The following is a 20,689-nucleotide window of genomic DNA, read 5'->3' on the forward strand; positions in this document are numbered from 1 at the left end:
TTCAGAAGATAAATGTTTGCCAAAATCAGGGCTATATAAATCTACATTGCCATGAAACATCCATCCATATTACTTCTCAAAGGTTCTTAATGTTTCATGTCTGATAATGCCTACTTATATTTAATTTCATGATCGATTGTGTTGAAAGTTGTGGTGATATATTTAAAAGTGTTTTTCATTTTATTGACATACTTTGATAAGTTATTTCAAATACTTTAATGAATAAAACTGATTTATGATATTCTTTAAGCTTTCCTTTGTTAATGATTGCAAAATTTATTTATTAGAAACATGCCACTTGGATTTTTTTTTAAAAGTGTTTTGACTATTCAACTTTTAACAACACAAATTTTAAGCTCCATTTCCATTCAACATTTACATCACTAGCAATAATAAGTTAATTGAATTTGTTGATTAAGTTGATTTTATTGTTTTATGTCATTTTTATTTTAGAAATAGAAATTATTTATGTTGTAATGATTTTTGCACAATATGAGAACATGCCTCAGATTATGATTTTTTTATCTGTGATCCCCTGAAGATTCAGAATATTTACCTCTTTATGACATTTGAGCAATAAGAAATATATTGAAGTTTTGAAGTTGCTTTATTGTGAATTTTCATTTTTAATATTTTAATTTACATTTATGTATACTACTAAGTTCACACACTAGAATTGGATTGCACCATAAACAAGGCAGAAGCAATGCATTGATGATGATATGTATCTATCTGGTGACCCTTCAAAAGCTAAAATTATGTAGAAAAAAGATGTATGGTGTAGCTGCCTACCATGGCATAGCCAAGACTCACAGATGTGATACCAGGAGGTCAGTTGTTGATCATAGCAACATGCTATAATGATCAGTTTGTACAAATGAGATTATGTTAGATTTTACATTCTTTATTTTACCACTTACCGAAATTACTTTTACAACTTTTACCAACTAGTATGCATTTCAGTTTGATGCTAGCTTAGCACAACCTATGGGTACTCAGAGACTATCTGTACAACATTCTCTTCTCTCCAGGTATTCTCTACTTGGCCACCTGGGTTGTCCTTCTACAAAAATAATATGATTGTATCACTACCTGCCTCAATCTCAAGTCTTGCTGTTATTTACTTTACGCTTCACAATCTTCCTAGTACCATCCCTGCCTCTTCAATCCCTTCTCTATTCAGACAAGTAATTTCATTGCACAACCTCACAGGTCAAGGCTACCAGCAACGCTGTGCTTTGAGACAGAGGAATCGTGCTTGGCATACCATTACTTCCCTGACACCACTTGTTGGGCTTCTTACCACTCTTAAAGTTACAGATCAAATGTGCTTAATCCATTAGACTGTCTTTGACTTTCCTTTTCCCATCCTTAATTTGTCATGTTCCCATAGTATTTACAGAGACCCCAGTGATGGCAATTACCATGGTTTATTAAAGTTATCAGTGGGCCTGTCCCCTCACTTGAGTATGAACTTTTCATGGACAAGAGGTGAATGATATGCTCTTTGGGTATCGTGTCTGGAACTTAGAGCCTGGAATATGTTCAGTCAACTTGAATTGGAAGAATGGCAACACAAATGTAGTTGTGCTTCAAGTTATTTGTACCCAAATCCCCAATTAAAGTTCTCCAATTAAAGTTCCTCTTTTCCCATGGCAAATTTAATGGCTATTTTGTGCATCTTTTCAGCCACTCAGTCCCTTCTTGGGCTTATGCCCAAAACTGAGCACAGCTTTCCCAGTGCAAAGACAGTCTTTTTTATAGGTAGGTAATGCTTTCTATGTTGCTCTCACTGTTTTCTAACTATGAGGAGCAAAAGCCTTTCCATAGAATTATATCACACTTAGCTGATGGTCATGGGGAAGCATTGCATATAGCTACATTTCCTATAATTGATAATAAAAGCCCCCAAACGTAGGACCAGGGCTTAGAATATGTTTTCATTTATGTATTCACTTATCCTCCCACACTGAATCTCATCTGACAGATCTACTTTCTGAAAAGCTTTGTGACATCCCTTTTCCTTGCCTACCTGTCCCCTTGGCCTCAGGCCATCATCATCACATTGCGGATACAGGCAGGTTCAGGAGAAGAAAGTGTGTGGCCTGTGAGTCAGGGATGTCTTTTGCTATCTGTGTCACCTTCATCAAGTCTTCTTGTCATAGTTTTTAACTTTTCTATCTGTAAAATAAAATAATTACACAAAATGGCAACAAAAAAATCTCCCAGTTCTGTCCCCTGTACTTTTAATTTTTTCTATAGAGTTCGTTTTCATATCTAAGAAGTCCCATTCAAGGATGGTCCCAGATCTCCTCATTCTTATCATTTTTCCAAACAGAAAAGGGCCTTTTTAACCTTCCCTTTGCCTTTATGTCAGATCTCTCACTGTAATAAACCTTTCCTTTACTTCCATGGTGACTCAATATTTTTGGCACATAAACTTATGAAAAGCTTTCTAGATGTTTAAGCAAATTCTATTTCCCGACTTTCCCTTGTCTTCAATACTCACGGTAATTTTTCTTTGTGTTTTTCTTATTCACTTTCTGTGAAATGTGGTTATAATGTGTAGCACAGACAGTGGGTGGCACAGAGAATAGTATAATTTCTCAGGCAGCGTATATTGAATAGAAATGGAAAGGAAACCTCCCAAATTCTAACTAGTTGAGGTTAGGAATATTGACTTCAACCACCTCTGTCTTCACATTAAATATTTAGGATGCTGAGCAAGGATAAAGACAATTTCATTATTTACATGTGTTATTGTCATTATAAAGACAAAGCATAAAAATACTCTGTTTAATTTGTCATGCATATCTTGCAAATTTGCCATCAACTTCAGAAAATGTTTGTGCAATAAAATGATTTATTATAGCCATATTTTCAACCTTTTCTAGGGCAACAAGTATGGATGTGTTACACGACTCTTTGTGATGATGACACTTTAACCCAGAAGAATATATCTTTAAATTGAAATATATGTTTTACGGAAACTTTTGGTTTAGTCCCTTTTGTGTTCAATAATTGAGAACAATCATATCTAGAGACCAAATATTTTGGCTTTGTGAAGCAGAATTTTTGGTGACCTGAAGTCCAGATTGGAACTGGACCTCTTGTTCCCTCATTGGTACAACCTGCAGAGCAGCTGAGTCAGCAGCTCATCTTCCATAGCACAGGCCATGCAGAGTAGCTCTCACCTCTCAGGGATGGTTCCACTGAATGTTTGTTTGCACGTCACTTATTTGGGAACATCTTTTCCTTTGCTTGATCTATGTTTTGGCACCATCACCAACCCTTCTCTTATTTTCTAAAAGCCTGTTTTTTAACCAAAACAAGAATGTTAAAATTTTCTCTGTATTTTAAATTTTAGCTACCAGGAAAAGTCTTTAAGGACTCCGAAATTAATGTGCTCAAGTAAAAGTTTTCACCCAGATGAACAAGCAACTGGAAACCAATTGTGTTTGACATAGTGAGCAATTGTATTTGACACAATGTTTTAAATTAATCCAGTAGGAAAGACTGTTCATTTGGCTTGGACTGGAAAAAGAGGGAGTTTGACATGGTTTCATTAAGTAATTAAATTCAATTGAAAAACATGATTTCCTTCCATGTTAAGCTAATGTCCTATGCACTTTTTGGAGTATACAGAAAAGAGGGCTGGGTTAGTGGAAAAAAAAAATTCCTGCCATCCAGGATCTTACAATACAGACACCAGTGGTTCTAAAAGTGTAATCCTTGGACTCACGCTTCCAGCATCACTTGGAAACTTTTAAGAAATGCAAATTATCAGGCCTCATCCATTGAATCAGAAACTGAGGGTGAAACTCAGTGATTTCTGCTTTAACAAGCATGCACTTTAAAATTTGAGGCATACATTAACATAGAGATGCCAGTGTAAATGCCATACTACCGGTGGAGTACTGACAATGAATTTCACTGGCAGGCAGTGGACACTATTGGGCTGGGATGTTCTGGGAAAGAGTTACAAATTAATCAGGAAGTTCAGCTGGGAGGAGGACAGCATGCTGAATGAAAGGACCAGGCTGAGCAAATCAGGAGAGGTGAGAAACACGTGACATGTTGGAGATGCTGCAATCAACAATTAACTAGACATTCATTAGATGATTTAGTCACATCTACCTTCAAAATAGTGTTCACATTTATGTGAGGAAATAGAGGCTTACGAACTTAAAGAAAGCAGTTTTCCTGATAGCTATGAGAGTGTAGAAAACTAATGAAAATATGGTATTAGAATGTTAGGAAAAGAACATATAGAGTTTTAAATCTCAGTCTCTGGAGTTTGGAATCTATCTTATCCTATTAGAATCTAAGAGGTAGAAAATTAAGATGCTTTCTGTAAAAAAAAGAATAAATGATAAATTAAATGTCTTAGAAAAATTAATAGGTTGGAGGTAGAGAAGTCAGAAGCTTGTATAGTCCCTGAAAAAAAATTGTCTTCAATAGTCCTAAGTCAAGAAAGTTATGAGTTGAAGTAGAAGAATAGTCACAAGATTAAAAAGGAAGAAACAAATTCAAAAAAGTCTCAAAAACAACTGTGACTTCTTACCCAAGAGGAGAATGGGAAAGGATTAGAAGTTGTGATACCTGAGAGAAATGGAAAATTTTAGAAACTGGTGAAGTTAGTAGCCATCGTTTTTACTGTTTATGATAAGCGAGGTTTTGTTTGTTTCATTATGTTTTTAGAGTATGGAGAGAAATAAAGAGTTTAGTTTTAGTCGTCATGAGTTTGAGATGATGGTAGAACATCAAAGTAGAAATGTTGAACAGAAGGTCAAAAATGTGTATTTTATCTCACAGACTGAGGTTGGAAACACAGATGTGAGAACTGTCAGAGGAGAGAGCTAGTGGACCTCATGGGAGTAGCTAAAACATCCAGTAAGGAGTGTGTGCAAGAGAAGAAGGTTGAGAATGGAATTGTCTGAGATACCTAAAAGGTCTTTGCTTGTGGAACAGAAGAAGACAAAGTGCCTAGTAGCCAGCAAAGGAACAGTCAAAGGAGTAAAAGACAAAAGGAGAAGAGGATGGTGTCATGGAAGTCAGGTCAGGGAGAAGTTCATGAAATGGGTGTTCAAATCTCCCACCTGTGGACACCAAGAGAGAATAGGAAGACAGCTGTATGTGGTAATGAGAAAATCATCAGATCGCAAAGGATATAATTTCAAAGGAGGTTTGTGGGGTTGCTGGTTGTGAGGGAAAAAAAGTAGAAGCAACAAATTGGGTGTCAACCTACTTTATATACAAACAGGTATGAAAAATTGTGGTATATATGTGTAATAAGAATTGTAATGCAAAAAAAAGTACATGTATAAAGACATGAATTGACGTGAACATACTTTATATACAAAGATAGGAAAATTGCGCTCTAAATGTGTAATAAGAATTGTAATGCATTCTGCTGTCATGTATTTAAAAAAATAAAATCAATTAAATTAAAAAAAAAGAATATGGGCTTTGAGAACCTTGTGGTTTATCTGGATTGAGAGCTTCAGGTATAGGCTCCCTGTTTGGTGGAATCTGACTAAGAAGAATAGATCAAAAGGGAAATGGTAGTAGGGAGACTAGGATTAGGTGAAAATTGCTCAGTAGATATGTGTGAAATGGGGTAGATGGGAAAGAGGGAGGGATTGAAATATGCAGAGGGAGAAATGGAAGAACAGAAGGAATCAAGTCATAGAGGAGGTTATTTGCCCTAGTACAAACAGGAGGGCCTGTAATAGCTTCCTCAGCCTAAGAAAAAGAAGCAAGTTCTTTAGACTGATGAAGAATAGATAGAGACAAAAATGTGAAAAGGGTAGGAAACCTTGGCACCAAACCCTTGCTGTGCTCCAGAGGCAGGCCAAAGCATGGCCACTGTGTAGCCAGAAGGTGGACAAGCAGGAACATGATTGCCCATGAGGCTTTTCCTGACATGCGAAGAGAGGGGGGGCCTAGGATGTTGCTTATCACCCTACATTAAAATTCTTCACACATCTGTGTCCCCCTGTAAGATTATGGGTCTTTGGAGAGCGCAGACTATTTTCCAGTGCTTTTTTTAAATGCAGAAAAGCCACAAAGAATAATATAACAAGCATGTGTGTGCCTTCACAAAAATAAAAAAAAATCTTTCCTATTTTTTTGAAATAAACACTAAGAATAAAAAAGAGGAACACTTGGTTCTTATCACCCTTCTCTGTTCTATTGCTTTCTCTTCCTTCCCAGAAGCAAGAAGTAACAAAATTTAATACATGTCCTCTCAGTCTATGTATTTATTTATCTATGTCCATGATACTGTATGACTTAACTAATAATTAATATTTTCTATGAAGGTGTCAGTCACATGTATTGCCCTAGAAATGGAGGCTGTGAAGATGACTGAGAACAAAAATGGTTCCATATCGTATCAACTAACTCTGAAAATTTTTTTATTTAGCATAATATCTTGAGGTCTGTCCAAGTTGAAATATACATGTTTAGTTTGTTTTGCTTCATTGCTGTTATGTTATCCATCCTTCATTTCAAGGACAGCAGATGCAGCATAGATGCCCACATAGTAAGTATTAATTATTAGTGAAAACATTAGGATTAACAATATAATAAAAATGAACACTATATACATTGCTTACATGGTTTTATATGTTATATATAACTAGTTGTAAAGTGCTTTTACATATAACTTATTTTCAGCCTTCTTTGTCCATTTCTTCCCTGCCCCAGAGTGATAAAGTTCGTGATCATGCCTTTTCAGTGTCTGTAACTCCTCAGTGTTCGTTAAATGAATGAGTGACCCTCTGCATTAAGTGGTATTAGTTTACTAAGGTCCGGGTCATCAGTATTTAAAAAGTTTTTCCAAGACCATGTGGTTGGAATCAGAACTAGCAATCAAGTTTTCTGATACTAAATCCAGTGCTCTTTTCATTTTACCATTGAAAGAGCTATTGTAAGAACTCTATTAGGGAATCAATAGGAGAGGAATAATTATTATGAGTTACTACCCTGATGTATCCAATAAATAGACTCCGTGTACCTGTGTCATTGGAGAAAATTAAGAACCATAACCAGATCTGGGGCTTGAAATTTATCATAATCATCAACAGGCTCTGTTTTGTCACATGGTCCTTAAATGAGGCTTGCGTTTACAGGCAATGTGAGTTATGAGGGCTGCAGGATTACGTGAGGGGGGAATGAGCAGGAAGCAGTTTCACTCACTCGGTGGAACTACTCTTGCCAAGGTCACAGGAGAGCTTCTCTCCTCCTCTGGCTTCAGCCACACCTTGCCTCCCAGCTCTCCTCCGCCTCTCCTTATCTGTCTCCTAGGAAGTCTTCCTTGAATAGGTGACAGTTGAGTGGCATTCTGAAGAAAGTTAACAAGAATTCTAGTCAGAAAGATCCCAGGAACTACTTCAAATGACGACCTCACCCCCAAACACCTTTCCAAAAGGCCATCCCACCAAGACTGATCCGTCTTGAATAGTACATTCACCCTCCACCTGTCTACTTGGAGTCTTACCCCCTTTCTCCTTCAGAAACAGTTCTGCCTCTTGTTTTCTTTGAACAACTCCTGGGTCCTGAGCAGCTGGTGGAGTAAGGATAGATGCATGGCACAGCCCTGGAGAGCAGCACATGCTAACTTCCTTGATAAAAGCCAGCTAGGACAACAGACGAGGAGAAGCAAAGCATGGTTTACTCACTTTCAAACTCCTGTTACATTTAGTTTGTTATTTTAAACACATTTAACCAGATGAATAAATGCCTGTTGAGCTGAACCTCAATTCACTTTTGTTGAACTGAGACAGGAAACAGATTCCTTGACACTCTTCCTGCCCGAGATACATTCTCCTGGATTCCTGACCAACTCCCGGGAAATTGTTGAGAGATCCCATCATTCCCCATTACCAGGATAAAACTCAGCTCTCTAGAAGATCTGGCACTGCCCCTGGATCATCTTTGTATGCCCCCTCCCTTTTTTTCTTTCACATCACAATTTGGAGAACATATTTTAAATCTAAACATCATGTAGTCAAAGCAAAGGATTTTTGTCCTGTTCCCAGGTTTAGAGAAAATACAAGGACTGTAACTCTGTTGGTGAAATGCTGTCGTTTATTGGGTATTTCACAGAATTTGAGGCCAATAGGATAAAGTTTATAACCAGGACAGTTTGTGTCCTTGTGTTATTCAGAAGCAAACTTGGGTTTACTTAAGAAAGATACAGAAACTAAACTGTATCAGTGGCCTTGTAATAAATGAATGATAAATGAGGGCATTTGCATTGATTGCAAGAAAAAGAGCTTTTCATAAACCAAACACAACAGCTACCTGGCATGAATTGGTTAGTAGAAAGAGTGTTGGTTGGTTATTTTGTTATTTAGCCTTGGTGGCCAGGCAAAACAAATTCATGGAATACACCACAATGTTTAGAGGATTCATTATATTTATGTTAGATGAAGAAAGGTGGGGAAACAAAGGGATATGGTAGGGTAAGTAATCAGCTAATACTGGGTCTTGGAAATCCATCTTAATATTTAATGTGAAAGATGGTGACTCACATTGAAGGAACTTGAGGCAAGTCAAAGAAGGTTTCAAGTCTGAGAAAGAAGTTGATGAAAGGTTATAGCTTTTAATATACGATGATGAAAAGAGATCTCCTCTCTTTGGGGAGAACCCCTGATTCCAATTTTACATTTGTGGAGCAATTAGCAGGACTCCTCTTGGCTTTTCTTGGTCTCCTCTCTTAGAAGAATGTCTCTGATATGTAATATTTGTTTGAAAACCCAAAGAAGCTTGTTTCCTTTTGAGGTTTGCCTTACTTTTTATGTTCTGAAGTTCATTTTGGACCTCAGATTTTGCTCCAAGCAATAAAACTGGTTGGATCATACTAACATAATGGAGCTGTAATTTTAGCCAACTGTTGGGGGTAGGGAGATAGTTAAGGTGTGTAGTGGTTTCTGTGGTTTCTCTGTGGAGTAGAATTCCCTGCAAAGCTTTTCCATGTGGTGTTTTAATAGCTGTCTTAAAACTCTCTGATGCATGGAGCAAAACTGAATTAGGTTCATGTGCTAGATTGGTGGGATGGGCCAAGGACTCTCTGAAAAATGAAAGAAAAACAACTAAACAGCATAAGCCAGAAGCTACAGTGTCCAAAGATCCAAGAGACATACCTAGATTCAAAATTTCAGAAGCAATCACCTCTTTTAACCTACTTTTAGGTTTTTTGCAGAACTTTATGTGGGAAATTAGAATACTTCCCTTGCATATATCAACATTTTACTTTCCATGGTACTTTACAATTGACAATATGATCCTAGGTATATTTGTTCATTAGGCCCACAACAATCTTCTAAAAATTGTAATTTTATACCCTTTTTTAAAAAAATGAGAATAAAGAGCCATAATGATAAGTCCAAGTTCATTTGGCTAAGACATCACAGAGTCAGAATTTGACACCACTTCAGAGATATACATTTTTACACCAGATCATCAATAATTTTAATTAATGATAACATTTAATACTTATGAAGACAAAGAAAATCAGCCAGGTAGAATCTACACACATAGTAAAGCCGTTTCTAGACTACTGGGTATCACCGATGGAATATCAGACACATACAATGTTGTCTAACATCAAAGGAGTGAGCTTTCTCTAATTCAAATGATTGGTGATTGAGAGGCATGATTCCTTCCAAAGTATTGAGAGTGACTGATAAAATGCCACACACTCTGTCAACCTTCCCATATTAAGCAAGTGTAAAAATTCTCTTTAGTGTGTGGTTTGGGCTGCTAAGTTCAAGAAACAATTATTGAATGGTACTATGTTCCAGACACATGGGTGAAGTAGAAGCTTGTCTAGATGTCTGATTCTAAGAGAACCTTTTCCACCAGCCCAGTCCACTGTCAGAAATACCACTATTAGCCCAACACTCCTTAAACTGGTCCAGGAGTTCTTAGGATTCTTTCTTGAAAATGCAGGTAGCCTGAAGAGGAAAAACAATACTTTAAAATGGCCCTAGGCACTAAAGCCTGAAGGTATATGTACTTATTTAATTAGCAAATCAACTATTAAGACTTGAGTTGAATAGCTGGTACACAGGCAAATTTGATTCTACTCAGAGGAAAGTGATGGTGGATTCTGGAAAGGTTTGTAAGGAGTTTCAGGTGAGGAAGCCTTATTTGTCTTATTTGCAGAGAGAGAGAGATGTACCAAGGCTGTCTATTAAAAATAAACTTCATATCATTTTCCTGTATTCTTATTTTAAGAACTAGCCCTGTGTGACATCTGTGTTTAGGTCTAGATCCACAGAGTTAGGCAGGTTGATATTTACAATTCCAATAGTAAAAAACAGATCCATTTTTGCACACGTTATGCCCATAAACAGATCCACATCTCTACTGAAAATTAGTCTGTTCTTCTCCCCCAGTCTCTTGTTTGGTTGCCCCAGAGCTTACCATCTCCTTAGCCAGTGTAGAAAAATGCACCTCAGTGCCTTTTCATCTGACTCTGATTGCTATTTTGTTTTATTTCAGTTGGTCTGGTGGTTGTTATGAATGGTTATCATGGATAGGTTAAAGTCTTTGACAGACTTGCATGTGACACAAAATGACTAAAAGTTATCGCCTGCCACACTCTCACATTCTTCCCCATAACTCAAAAAAACCCTGCATACCTTGGGAATTTTGAATATTGTGTGGTCATGATTTTGGTCCTCTCCTCCAAGGACATAAGCTATTTTAGGAACATGTCAGCTAACAAGTTTATAATTATCAAAGAAAATTATTTTACAAACTGAGAGTCATTCAAATTATTTTTCAATTATTCAAAGTATTTGCTTTTTTAAGAGAAAGAGAGAGAGAGAGAGAGAATTTTTAAATATTTTTCAGTTTTCAGTGGACACAACATCTTTATTTTATTTTTATGTGGTGCTGAGGATCGAACCCAGCGCCCTGCGCATGCCAGGCAAGCGCGTTACTGCTGAGCCACATCCCTAGCCCCAGTATTTGCTTTTTTAATGGCACAATTGTTGATATTCTATTTGATTTTTTTTCTTGGTTCACCATAAGTTCTCCACACTTGAAGCAGTGTGTTTGGAATAACCACGTTTGTTCTAATGTCTAATAAGAGCAGAATCCGCCCCTACACACACACACACACACACACACACACACACACATTACTGCCAAATATTACCCGTGATGTCAGCTCTGATTATTGCTAGGTGCTGTGCTCAGAAGGACTTCCTGTAGGATTCCAGTCTTCACCACAATCATTATCTTCATTTATGCATGAGGCACAGAGGACTCTCAACTGGTCTACTGAGATTCAGATCCAGGCAATCTGCCCTCTGAGCCCAGACTCTCCTAATCACTATGCCAAAATGCCCTCTGCTCCTCCAAAGGGTCAGAGCAGTGTGCAAGAACCTTGTCGCCCACAGGTAGGGGATGTCTGGGGACCTTTCATACCACATGGCCTCTGTGTGCAGATACCTGAGTGGGAATGTAGAGGAATGATCCAGAGGAAAGAAGAGCCCTGGAGTGGACTGCCCCTGCTCCTCTCAGAGTAGCCCTTCTGTACTCATCTTGTCACCTGCTTTTCATAGAGCCCATCTGGAAGGATAATGCTTAAGCCTGAGCTATCACTGAAGCAACATCAGCAGACCTTCACCGACAATCCACACAGCACCCTGATGCAGAGTTGTATTGGCTGGGATGTGTGGGCAGCACATGGAGACAGCTCCTCCGCCCTCCTCAGTATTTTCTCAGAGAACTTTACATAGACAGCCCTAGTCTACTTCTTGTTCACTACTGTGCACCAAAAGCCCTGGCTTTGTCAACCAAAAGTCTCCTAGTCAACCTTAAGTCTACAGCTCTCCCTGGGCTGGTGCTGGGAAAGGGTTAAGAACCTGTTTCCAGGTAAATGCTGTGATTTGCAGCATTTGACATCCCTTTGTTTTAACTACTCCCTCCATGTGTGGCAGGCCATGTCTCTGAGGCAGCCTCACAGAACAGGGTTAGGAAGAGCTGTGGGCAGTTGATGCCAGCACAGTCTGGATGAAAGTGGGAAGACTGGGGAGGCATGGGCCATGGGCAGTATGAGGACTGGAGCCCTTTCCCAGAGTCTGCACCTAGACAAGTCAGACTGTGTGCTGCTTCATTCTTTGTCCCTTCTCTCACCCTAATATTCTTTCACTGTGAATTAAGCTCATAAGAATTTCCAAGGCACCTTGAAAGAGAAAGGAATCACAGAGCGGGTAGCCTGTTGGTAGTAGGTAAGGGAAAGGGAAGGGAGCAGGCCATCAGGGACCATTTGGCTGGGAGATGGGGGAGAAAGGCAGAAAGAGAGAAGGAGAAGGGAGGAGTGGTTCTGTAGACAAGGTGGATAAGGAGTCTTAGGCTTTCCCCCTCCTATCTGGAGGAGCTGCTCTCTCCCCTCTCATCTGGCTGCTAAGTCACTCCCGGGGAAACTTATCTTCCAAAGGAATGGCTCCAGTGCCCAGTCCCCCAAGTCCTTGTCACTAACCCTGGTGTGAATCCCGTTAGATCAGGTACAGTGTGTTCTCCTGCTAAGAAACCTCAGGGCTATGAACTACAGCAACTTCCTGACATGCTCCATTCCAGTGCCTTATGATTCTGAAGGCCAAATCTTTAGTGTCCAAGTTTACTCTGTGGCTTTAAGATACCAATCAACAGAACTTTACATAGGGAGCCCTACTCTACTTCCTGTTCACTACTGTGCACCACAAGGTGCCAAAGTATATAAAACATAATTTTTTACCTAAAGAGTTTGTAATCTAGTTGAAAAATATAACAGTCACATGAACGAATTCCTAAATAAGGATGACTTATTTAACAGTATCATGATGATAATCAAACTAATTTTCATGATGAATTCTGAGGAGTAGGCCATCAGAGAGGAGCCTATAATAATAAGTACTTGTTTAGTGGAGAGTTAGGTAAGTGTGAACCTGATTGTTTACAGTGGTCTTGTTTATTACATGACAACAAGTGCCCATTATTTAGCCTATATATTCAACTTAGCCTGCAGTTAGAATCCCTTTTTAACAAATACAGTTGTAGCAGTCAGTTCTATGTAATAAAAATACTTCTTCTGCTGGCCAAAAGCCCACACTAACACTCATTTGCTGATGGAGATCCAAGACTCCTTTTGAAAGAAAAACGCAGTATGAGAAAGACATTCACAAGTCCCCATCCATTTGGCAATAAATCTAATTAACACAAAGGTCATCCTTTCAGTGGAGTATTGACATAAAGGACAGGTTTGCATATCTGTACAGTGTCAAACAGCTTTTAATAAAACCTAACTTTTTAAACTGCGCCCTGATTTTATTTGAGGCTTTTACACAGCCTTCCCTAATACAGGTGCTCGTCAGACCCTAATCAGCCCTGAGTGGAGGCCTGTGGGGATCTCTCGGGCAGCAAGGCCTCCTGCGCTAGCAAAGGCAGCAGAAGAGAGATTGGGCTGCTGGCATTGCCTTTCCCTAGATCAGCAGATTACTGGTGCTACCAGAAGGAAGAGATCACAATGCCATTATCCAAAAGCAGCATTTCACTTGTTTTTGAAAAGGTTTTTTATTGTAATTATATTAGAATCCTGGAATGCCTAATTAAAATCTAGAGAATTTGTATGACATGAAAGAAAAATAGTTCAAAATCTCCCCAATGTCTCTGCGACAGGAGACTTGTGTGAGCCGGTCAAGTTCTCTGCATTTACAGAATACTTTCTTGCCTTAGGAGACTACTATGTAAGTGTTTGGGTTAAGACGCCCTCCTGCCAGGCTTCAAATTAGGTGAGACTGGTAAAGTAAATAAAAGGTAATGGATTGTGTCCATACATGACTTCATTCCATCCTTTGAATGACTTTATCAATAACTGCTAGGGGCAAGACTCAGCAATAATCATGTAGAATATATGCCTCCAGGTAATAGAGAACTGGTTTTATTTCCTAAGGTGTTTGAGTGTACCAGACTAAAACCCTCTCCCTCTACCATGCGATACACCCAGGGCAGTTTTTTTTTAATGACTTTTTTCCTTCTCTCCGTGCATGCTCATTACACCCAAACTCCTTCAACTTGTCTTACACAAATTCACCCACAGATAGGAGCACTGTTGTACTTACACGTGTGTTTAATGGGGTTACACACCTTACACTTTCATTTCTCTTCCCAATGGTCAATACTTATTTTCTCTACACTAAATTCTCTTCCTTCCCCGTGAACTTAAATTTAAGGACTCCGTTTAACTGCATGTTGGAATGCTGTGGGTAGAGAGATGTTTTTAACAGTATTTTACCAAATCTAATTTTTTTTTTCCTAAACAGTTTCCTATTTCTACAACTGCTGCCAGTTGGTAGAAATTTGGAGCCTACGGTCACCCTAGGATACCAAGAGAAAGATTCCAAAATTATATTTGGGGAGCATAATTATTTAGCAGTTCTTCCCCATTTGACATGGGAAATGGCTTGTTTTTCATTCTTCCACCCTGGTGCATTTCCTTGCATCTGGCTGCCCCCTGCTGTGGTATGCAGTGTGTGCATCCTTCTCTCCAGGCATTCTTGGTTTGATTATTACTGTCTGCTTGCTCCAGTTCATGCTTACGTAGGTAGCAATGTGATTAGAAATCAAACCACAGCTCTGACAAACTCTTCCATGAGTCCTATTTTGCCTAATGGATTCAATTTCTGGAGCAGACACTTTTTGGTCAACAGAATATAGATGGGAAATTGGGCCCCAGGGGACTCTTCAGAACCATTTAAATAGACAGATATGACCTGAAACCCCTTCAGAACCCTTTAAATGGACAGATGTGGCCTGGATCTCTAGGGGGTCTCAGAGAGAGTTCTGAATAATTCTGGACCTATTCTAGCTGAGGCAGGCTGTTTCAAGGTGACTTTGGGAATCCCACAAGTTTCATTGTAGCACCATGAATTGGAGGAACAATCTCATGTTAAGGTGCAGCTGGGGCAAAAGAAACAAGATCACTGGGCTGAGAGAGAGAGAGAAACTTGGGAAATTTCTTTAACGTCTGAACTTTTGTAAAACTATCATTAAAAAAAAAGTGAACATGTGATGACTTAATAATTAAGTGCTTCATCATTTTAAAGGCTCTACACACTAACTTGTAAAAGAAATGTTCATCTATCAGTAACATGGGATAGAGAGCAATATGGTGAAGTAGTTTGTCAGATCCGATTTAAGGATCCTGGAAAGCCACTCTGAGCCCAACAGCTTGCTCCCAAAACTCTACTGAAATGATCACAAAGCTGTAAGCCATGTAGTCTCCAGCAGGTTCTACCAAAATGACCTTGAGCAAGTTGTTTTACTTCCTCAGACCTCTGTTTTTTTGTCTATAAAGTGTTAGTGCACCTACTCAGTAGGGTTACTTAGAAAGTCAATGAGATAACATATGCCTGGCACATGGCAGATTCACAATAATTGTTAGCTCCTTCCTTCTTCCCTCTTCCTCCTCCTCCCTGCTTTTTTTCTTTTTCTTTCTGTCTGCAATGGTCAACACCTGCCTTTGATGCCAGATATTTTCAGATAGGTAGTGATGGACTACAATGTCTTCTTTCTGAATTGTCTCCAAAAGGGCTGAGAGGCAGCCTCTTCTTGTCACTATCCACTTTCAAATATTGGCAAGGAAAATTGCAGCGGGGACTGGGATGAAGGCATAGAGGTAGTCGTTAAAATCTTCAGTGTCGGAAAATGTAACTGCCAAGAATATTGAGGCATTGCCTTCCAAGGACCCATGTGTACTTTACTGTGAGAAAGACAGAGGTTTTTCTCCTTCAATGATGACTATAGAAGCGGATTTAGGGAGGGAGCAGATGAGAGGTAAGAAAACCATGCCATGCAGGAAAGGGCATTTGTGATGATAGATTTTTTTTTTTCTAAATAATGCATTATAAATAGCATACTTACTTTCTAGAACCAGAACATTAAAAAAAAAAAACAGCTGCTTGATCATCCTATAGCAAATTAACAGACAAAAAGAATGTTCTGAACTCAATAAACTCAGAGTCAAAACACCTCCCTGCACACACCCATGCATACATAGCCATGCTTTGTAAGTAAAGTATACATTTTGTGCTTCTACATGTGGTTATGTTTTGGTGATATCATTGAAAACTGGATGGGTCTTGTTAGGTAGTAAGTTTCCATGGAAAAATAAGAAGCATTTCAGGACAGCCACTATTTGGTGGTAAGAAAGAATTTGCACAAGGTCTTTCCTCCCACCTATACCCTCGTTCTGTCATCAACCTGATTATGAACTGGACAGAAACCAGAGAGAACCACACAAAATTAGACATTTCACTAAATTTGTGTGACCTTTTCAAATCTTCTTAGACATTGTTTTGGCATCCACCAAGAGTAGGTTTTACTCTGTTTAAATCTGATCTCTAGAGAGGAGCAAGAGGAAAGCTTAGACCCTGCCCTCATCCAAACCTTTCATTTGTTCTAGGAGCGAAGCTAAGGCCCAGAGGGACCACAAGGCTAGAGTGCCCTCCCTTATTGTTAGTTCTCTTTTCTGAAGTCTTTGTCATGTGCAGTGTGTTCCATCTCCCCTTAAGATTGCTGGCATTCAAAAGCATGACAGGCCTTCCAGCACCACACAGTGGGTAATGCATTGAACTCTGTTCTTAATCTACCAGGGAACTGCTTCCCAACAGAAATTAAAATTATAATCACCAGGAAAAAAAAAAGAAATTGCTGAATGAGATCATTGTCTTTTGTAACTTTTTAAAAATGATTTGACACAAAATTTCACATCGAAGTATAATATTTTAGCCTTTTTTCCTCCAGTTGGAAAGAACCCCTTTGTGAATTAACAAAAATATTCTTGTGTTACATTAGAAGAAAAAGATGGGCTCAGCTTCTCATTTGGCAACTCACTATTACCCAACATTTAACAATTGCTTTTGGAGCTCCTTCTATATTGCTAACACTATTTAGAATCTTCAGGGTACCAGGTTATAAAACTCATTCCTGCTTCTCTGACTACATCTCTCTGAGACAAAGAAATGAACTATTGATTTCCAATACCACATTATTCTTGGGCAGCATGCTAGTTAAAATGTCATTTTTTAGAAATAAAATGATCTTCCTTAAGTAATAAAAAATAAATAAAAATTAAAAGTTTCTCCAGAAAACTGGTTTCAAATCAAGTTACATGAAATTTGGCCCAATACTGCCCCCTTGTGACTACTTTGGTCAAAGACCCACATACACCTCAAGGTCAACCCAGTCTTTTAAGGTAAGAGTTACAGAAAAAAATATCCTGTTTCACAGCAGAAGCCTTTAACACAGAATCACCCAGTCATGAACACTGAGCATCGAATTCCGTCTGATTTTGTAACAGAGTGACTGGAAGGCCTCCATTGCCTTTGTGGTTGGGAACCAGATCGAGGATGATCTTCTCCTTGAAGCCCTCACCTTGGCTGTGCAAGCCCCTCAGCGCAGACTCTTCAGCATGGCGTCCTGGCATGACATCCTCCAGCAGGTACCCCCTCGTCCCTTCCGACCACAACACCCCTCAGAGACTTTTTACTTGAAATAAGGGCTAAAATCATAAAATTAATGAACCGATCACATGCTTGCACTATTCTGTACATTTAGGTAGATCACTTTAAATAAACATAGAGTTAGAATAAATTTGAAGAAATTTTCATTCATTAAGGCCAGCCACTCAACACATTCATTTGGCAAAGATTTCGGAGGCCATTTCAGGCACCATGTTAGGTTCTGGTAATAAAAGGTTCAGTAATAACCAAAGACTAGACTAAATAAAGTTCCTAGAAAGTCCATGGCAAGTGAAGCCAGGCAACAGAGAATATAGCTGTCGGAGGTCAGAGGAGGGTGACCACAGAGAAGATCTGTCAGGTGGCACTTGCCCATGCAATTACTAAAAGCTTATTTGGGTGGCTGCAAACTCCCCAGGTAATTAAGGGACCCTCCTTCTTACAAGGTTCTCCAACTGCTCAAGTCACCCCAAGGTTTGAAAGTTGTTGCATGTATCTCAGTATTCTCTGAGTCTTTCTTTTTAAGTGAATTTAAATCTCTTGCAGATCAATGAAATAAATGAACTTGTTGGAACCATACCATCTAAAAAGGCAAAAAAGCCTATAGTGAGTAATCTTCCATTATATTATGAGGTAAGTTAAAGTGTTTTTTGAAGAGAGTTCTCTAATTTTCAGAAAATGAGAAGTGAAGTAAGGATATGATAGCAACCCTTTTTTCATACATTTTTGTCTTTTGAAAGTCAACTCCTGTTCCTAATTGAAGATGTCCGTTCCTGATAGTCAAATAGACAAAACAATCTGCCTCCTTTTAAGCAAAATTCTTCTTAGGAATAAAATTGTCCCAGATTGTTTATGCCATCGCTGTGTCCAATTTAAAAACATATAAGTTAGAAACTGTTGTATACAAAAGTGTTGATTCACACTTTTTCAGGATGATTACTGAGTAGGTGATGGTATCAAAGGGAGTCATTATAAATGCAATTCTAAGTGTTGGCTTCACAAAAGAAACAAGAGTTTCCTGTATAAGACAGAGCCATGGCTGAAACAGTTTCCCATCAGCGTGTGCACATTTTACGTCCAACTTTAATCAATGTGAAAACTGTAATACTCGTCAAGTTGAAAAAATCCACCCATTTCTAGCAGCTACTCAATTCAAAAGTCTGGCTTGTGCACAGTACTCAGAATTCATGCTCAGTATGAGATTTTCTCTCCCCTTGCCTTGTTGACATCTATCTTATAGCTTACAAGAAACTATAAAAACCCAGTGATTGATTGGAATATCACAATTTGTCAAACACTGTTTTATGGTTCTGTGGGCCTAAAACAAAGATTATTTGGGATCTTTCTGAGACCAATTTGTTTGCACTTTATCCTGTTGATGACTAACAAAGTTTTTATGTCTTTCAGCTCTGGGATGATTCTATAATGAGCTCTTTAGTATTGCTTGAGCACTCTCTGAGTTTATCCAAGTGTCATTATATTTATTCACAATTGATGGTACTGTGAATTCTATGGCATTAACTCTTGCTAAATTGCTCCCATTCTCATGGGAAACACTCTCTTGGCTGTAGGAGTCAAATAGCATGCCTTCTATCTTTTGTTACGATGTTCTAAATCTGTGTGCTTCGGTTGAAACCTTGTGTGATACCTGGGTTTAAAATATTGGGATATTTCTTCTGAAGTGGCCGTAGACATTCATATCCAATTCTTGGGCCTGGGATCAATTAGCCCCCCAAAGAATTCTTTCTTCTTCAAAGATGCTCAGTGAAAAATCAGAGATGATAACAGGCCAGTTTTGACGTTTAATGTGGATGGGCATTTTGACTTGGATGTGGGATAGCACAATGCTACAAATCCAGAGTCAAGTTAGAGAATCATTCCTCCCCAGTCTGTGCTGGGACTCTTCGTTGCATATTCTTCACTCAGGGGAGGTCCCTCTCACATCTGGCTCTCCCACACTCTTCCAGTGGAGCATTTGGGCAATAAGCCTCCCACACCCGCTCACATACCCTTTTCTGAATGGTTCCAGAAGGAAAGGGAAGGGAGGGTGGAGCCCCATAGAGATTGGAACTTGGGTGTACCAGACATTCCTTAACATCAATCGCTGGAGCAAAAATGATAAAGAACAAAAAATAAACACAGGCTCCTGCTCAGCACTAGCCAAGAACAGACTAGACAACTAGGGAAGAGGGCATATTCCCAGCCTCAGTCCCTCGACACTCAGGACCTTACCTTGCCTGGTACCTCACCCCAGGGAAGCTGAAAAGCCACTGGTGATGCCCACAAAGTACCAGGGTTGTCATGAGTGGTGGCCATGCAAGAGCTCCAGAAGGCAAAATCTTTTAGAACATCTGAGCTTTCAAGCCATGCAGACAGCCTGCTTTCTGTTTACAGTCTTGCATATGTGTGTCCCAATGTGATACCTGACACAGGTAAACTCCTCGGAAATCTATTTAGGGCGTCTTGTGCCTAAAGGAAACTCCTCAATGGAGGGAGATCAGATTCTCTAACAAAATTGCTTGATACATGGAAATTCATGGAGTCCTGTTTCCTTTTAGACCTCCAGCTTTGCAGGGAGCAGGGGGGCGGAGGGGGCTTCAAAATATCATAAAGGCAATGCAATTAAATGTTTATAATTACTTCTGCTTGTAGGACACTCTCATTGGCCTTAATTCAGAGCCTAGTTGTTCTTACTTTAAACACAATTAACCAATTTGGCTTCCAGGCCTCCTAGCCTGCGGTTGATTAGGAGCCGCCAATTAAAGTGAGATTTCACCACAGTTTGGTTTATCCATGAGTAGTAAAATAATGTCAGAACCATATTACACATTTCCATTGAGGACTCGAAATGTCTGGGCTAGCAAAGACCACATTCCTGAGTGATTTGCTCAAGGTTTCATTTGGATGGTTTGGTGTTGTGTACACACAGCCTCATTTGAAATTGTGTAATTTCCCCTGAAACCTTAGAATTTCATCTAGCCATGATATTGTATATATGAGAGAGTCTTTATTTATAAACCATCATTCTTTGAAAAACCTGCTCAGATTTGTGCTAATGGAATTCCACAGAGACTTCCCTACAGCTCATTTATTCATTCACCTTCCCTTTTTGAAGACCGTGTTTTTCTCTAGCAGGAACTACTCTGAGCACTCAGGTAGGAATGGGA

At 39.0% G+C, this 20,689-nt stretch overlaps 1 protein-coding gene across 1 annotated transcript in view; it reads left to right on the top strand.

Moving 5' to 3' along the window:
* Positions 1 to 20,689, top strand: part of SPAG17 (sperm associated antigen 17) — a gene marked incomplete at both ends in the record, with an annotated part of 210,593 nt that overhangs the window by 20,213 nt on the left and 169,691 nt on the right. Inside the window, 2 exons of the mRNA XM_081307538.1 lie at positions 17,363 to 17,503; positions 18,069 to 18,155. Coding sequence (XP_081163664.1) covers positions 17,363 to 17,503; positions 18,069 to 18,155 — 228 coding nt within the window. The remainder of the gene's footprint in view (positions 1 to 17,362; positions 17,504 to 18,068; positions 18,156 to 20,689) is intronic.

The sequence above is a fragment of the Spermophilus citellus genome (assembly GCF_964194105.1).
Source record: "Spermophilus citellus genome assembly, chromosome: 9".
Lineage (NCBI taxonomy): Eukaryota > Metazoa > Chordata > Mammalia > Rodentia > Sciuridae > Spermophilus > Spermophilus citellus.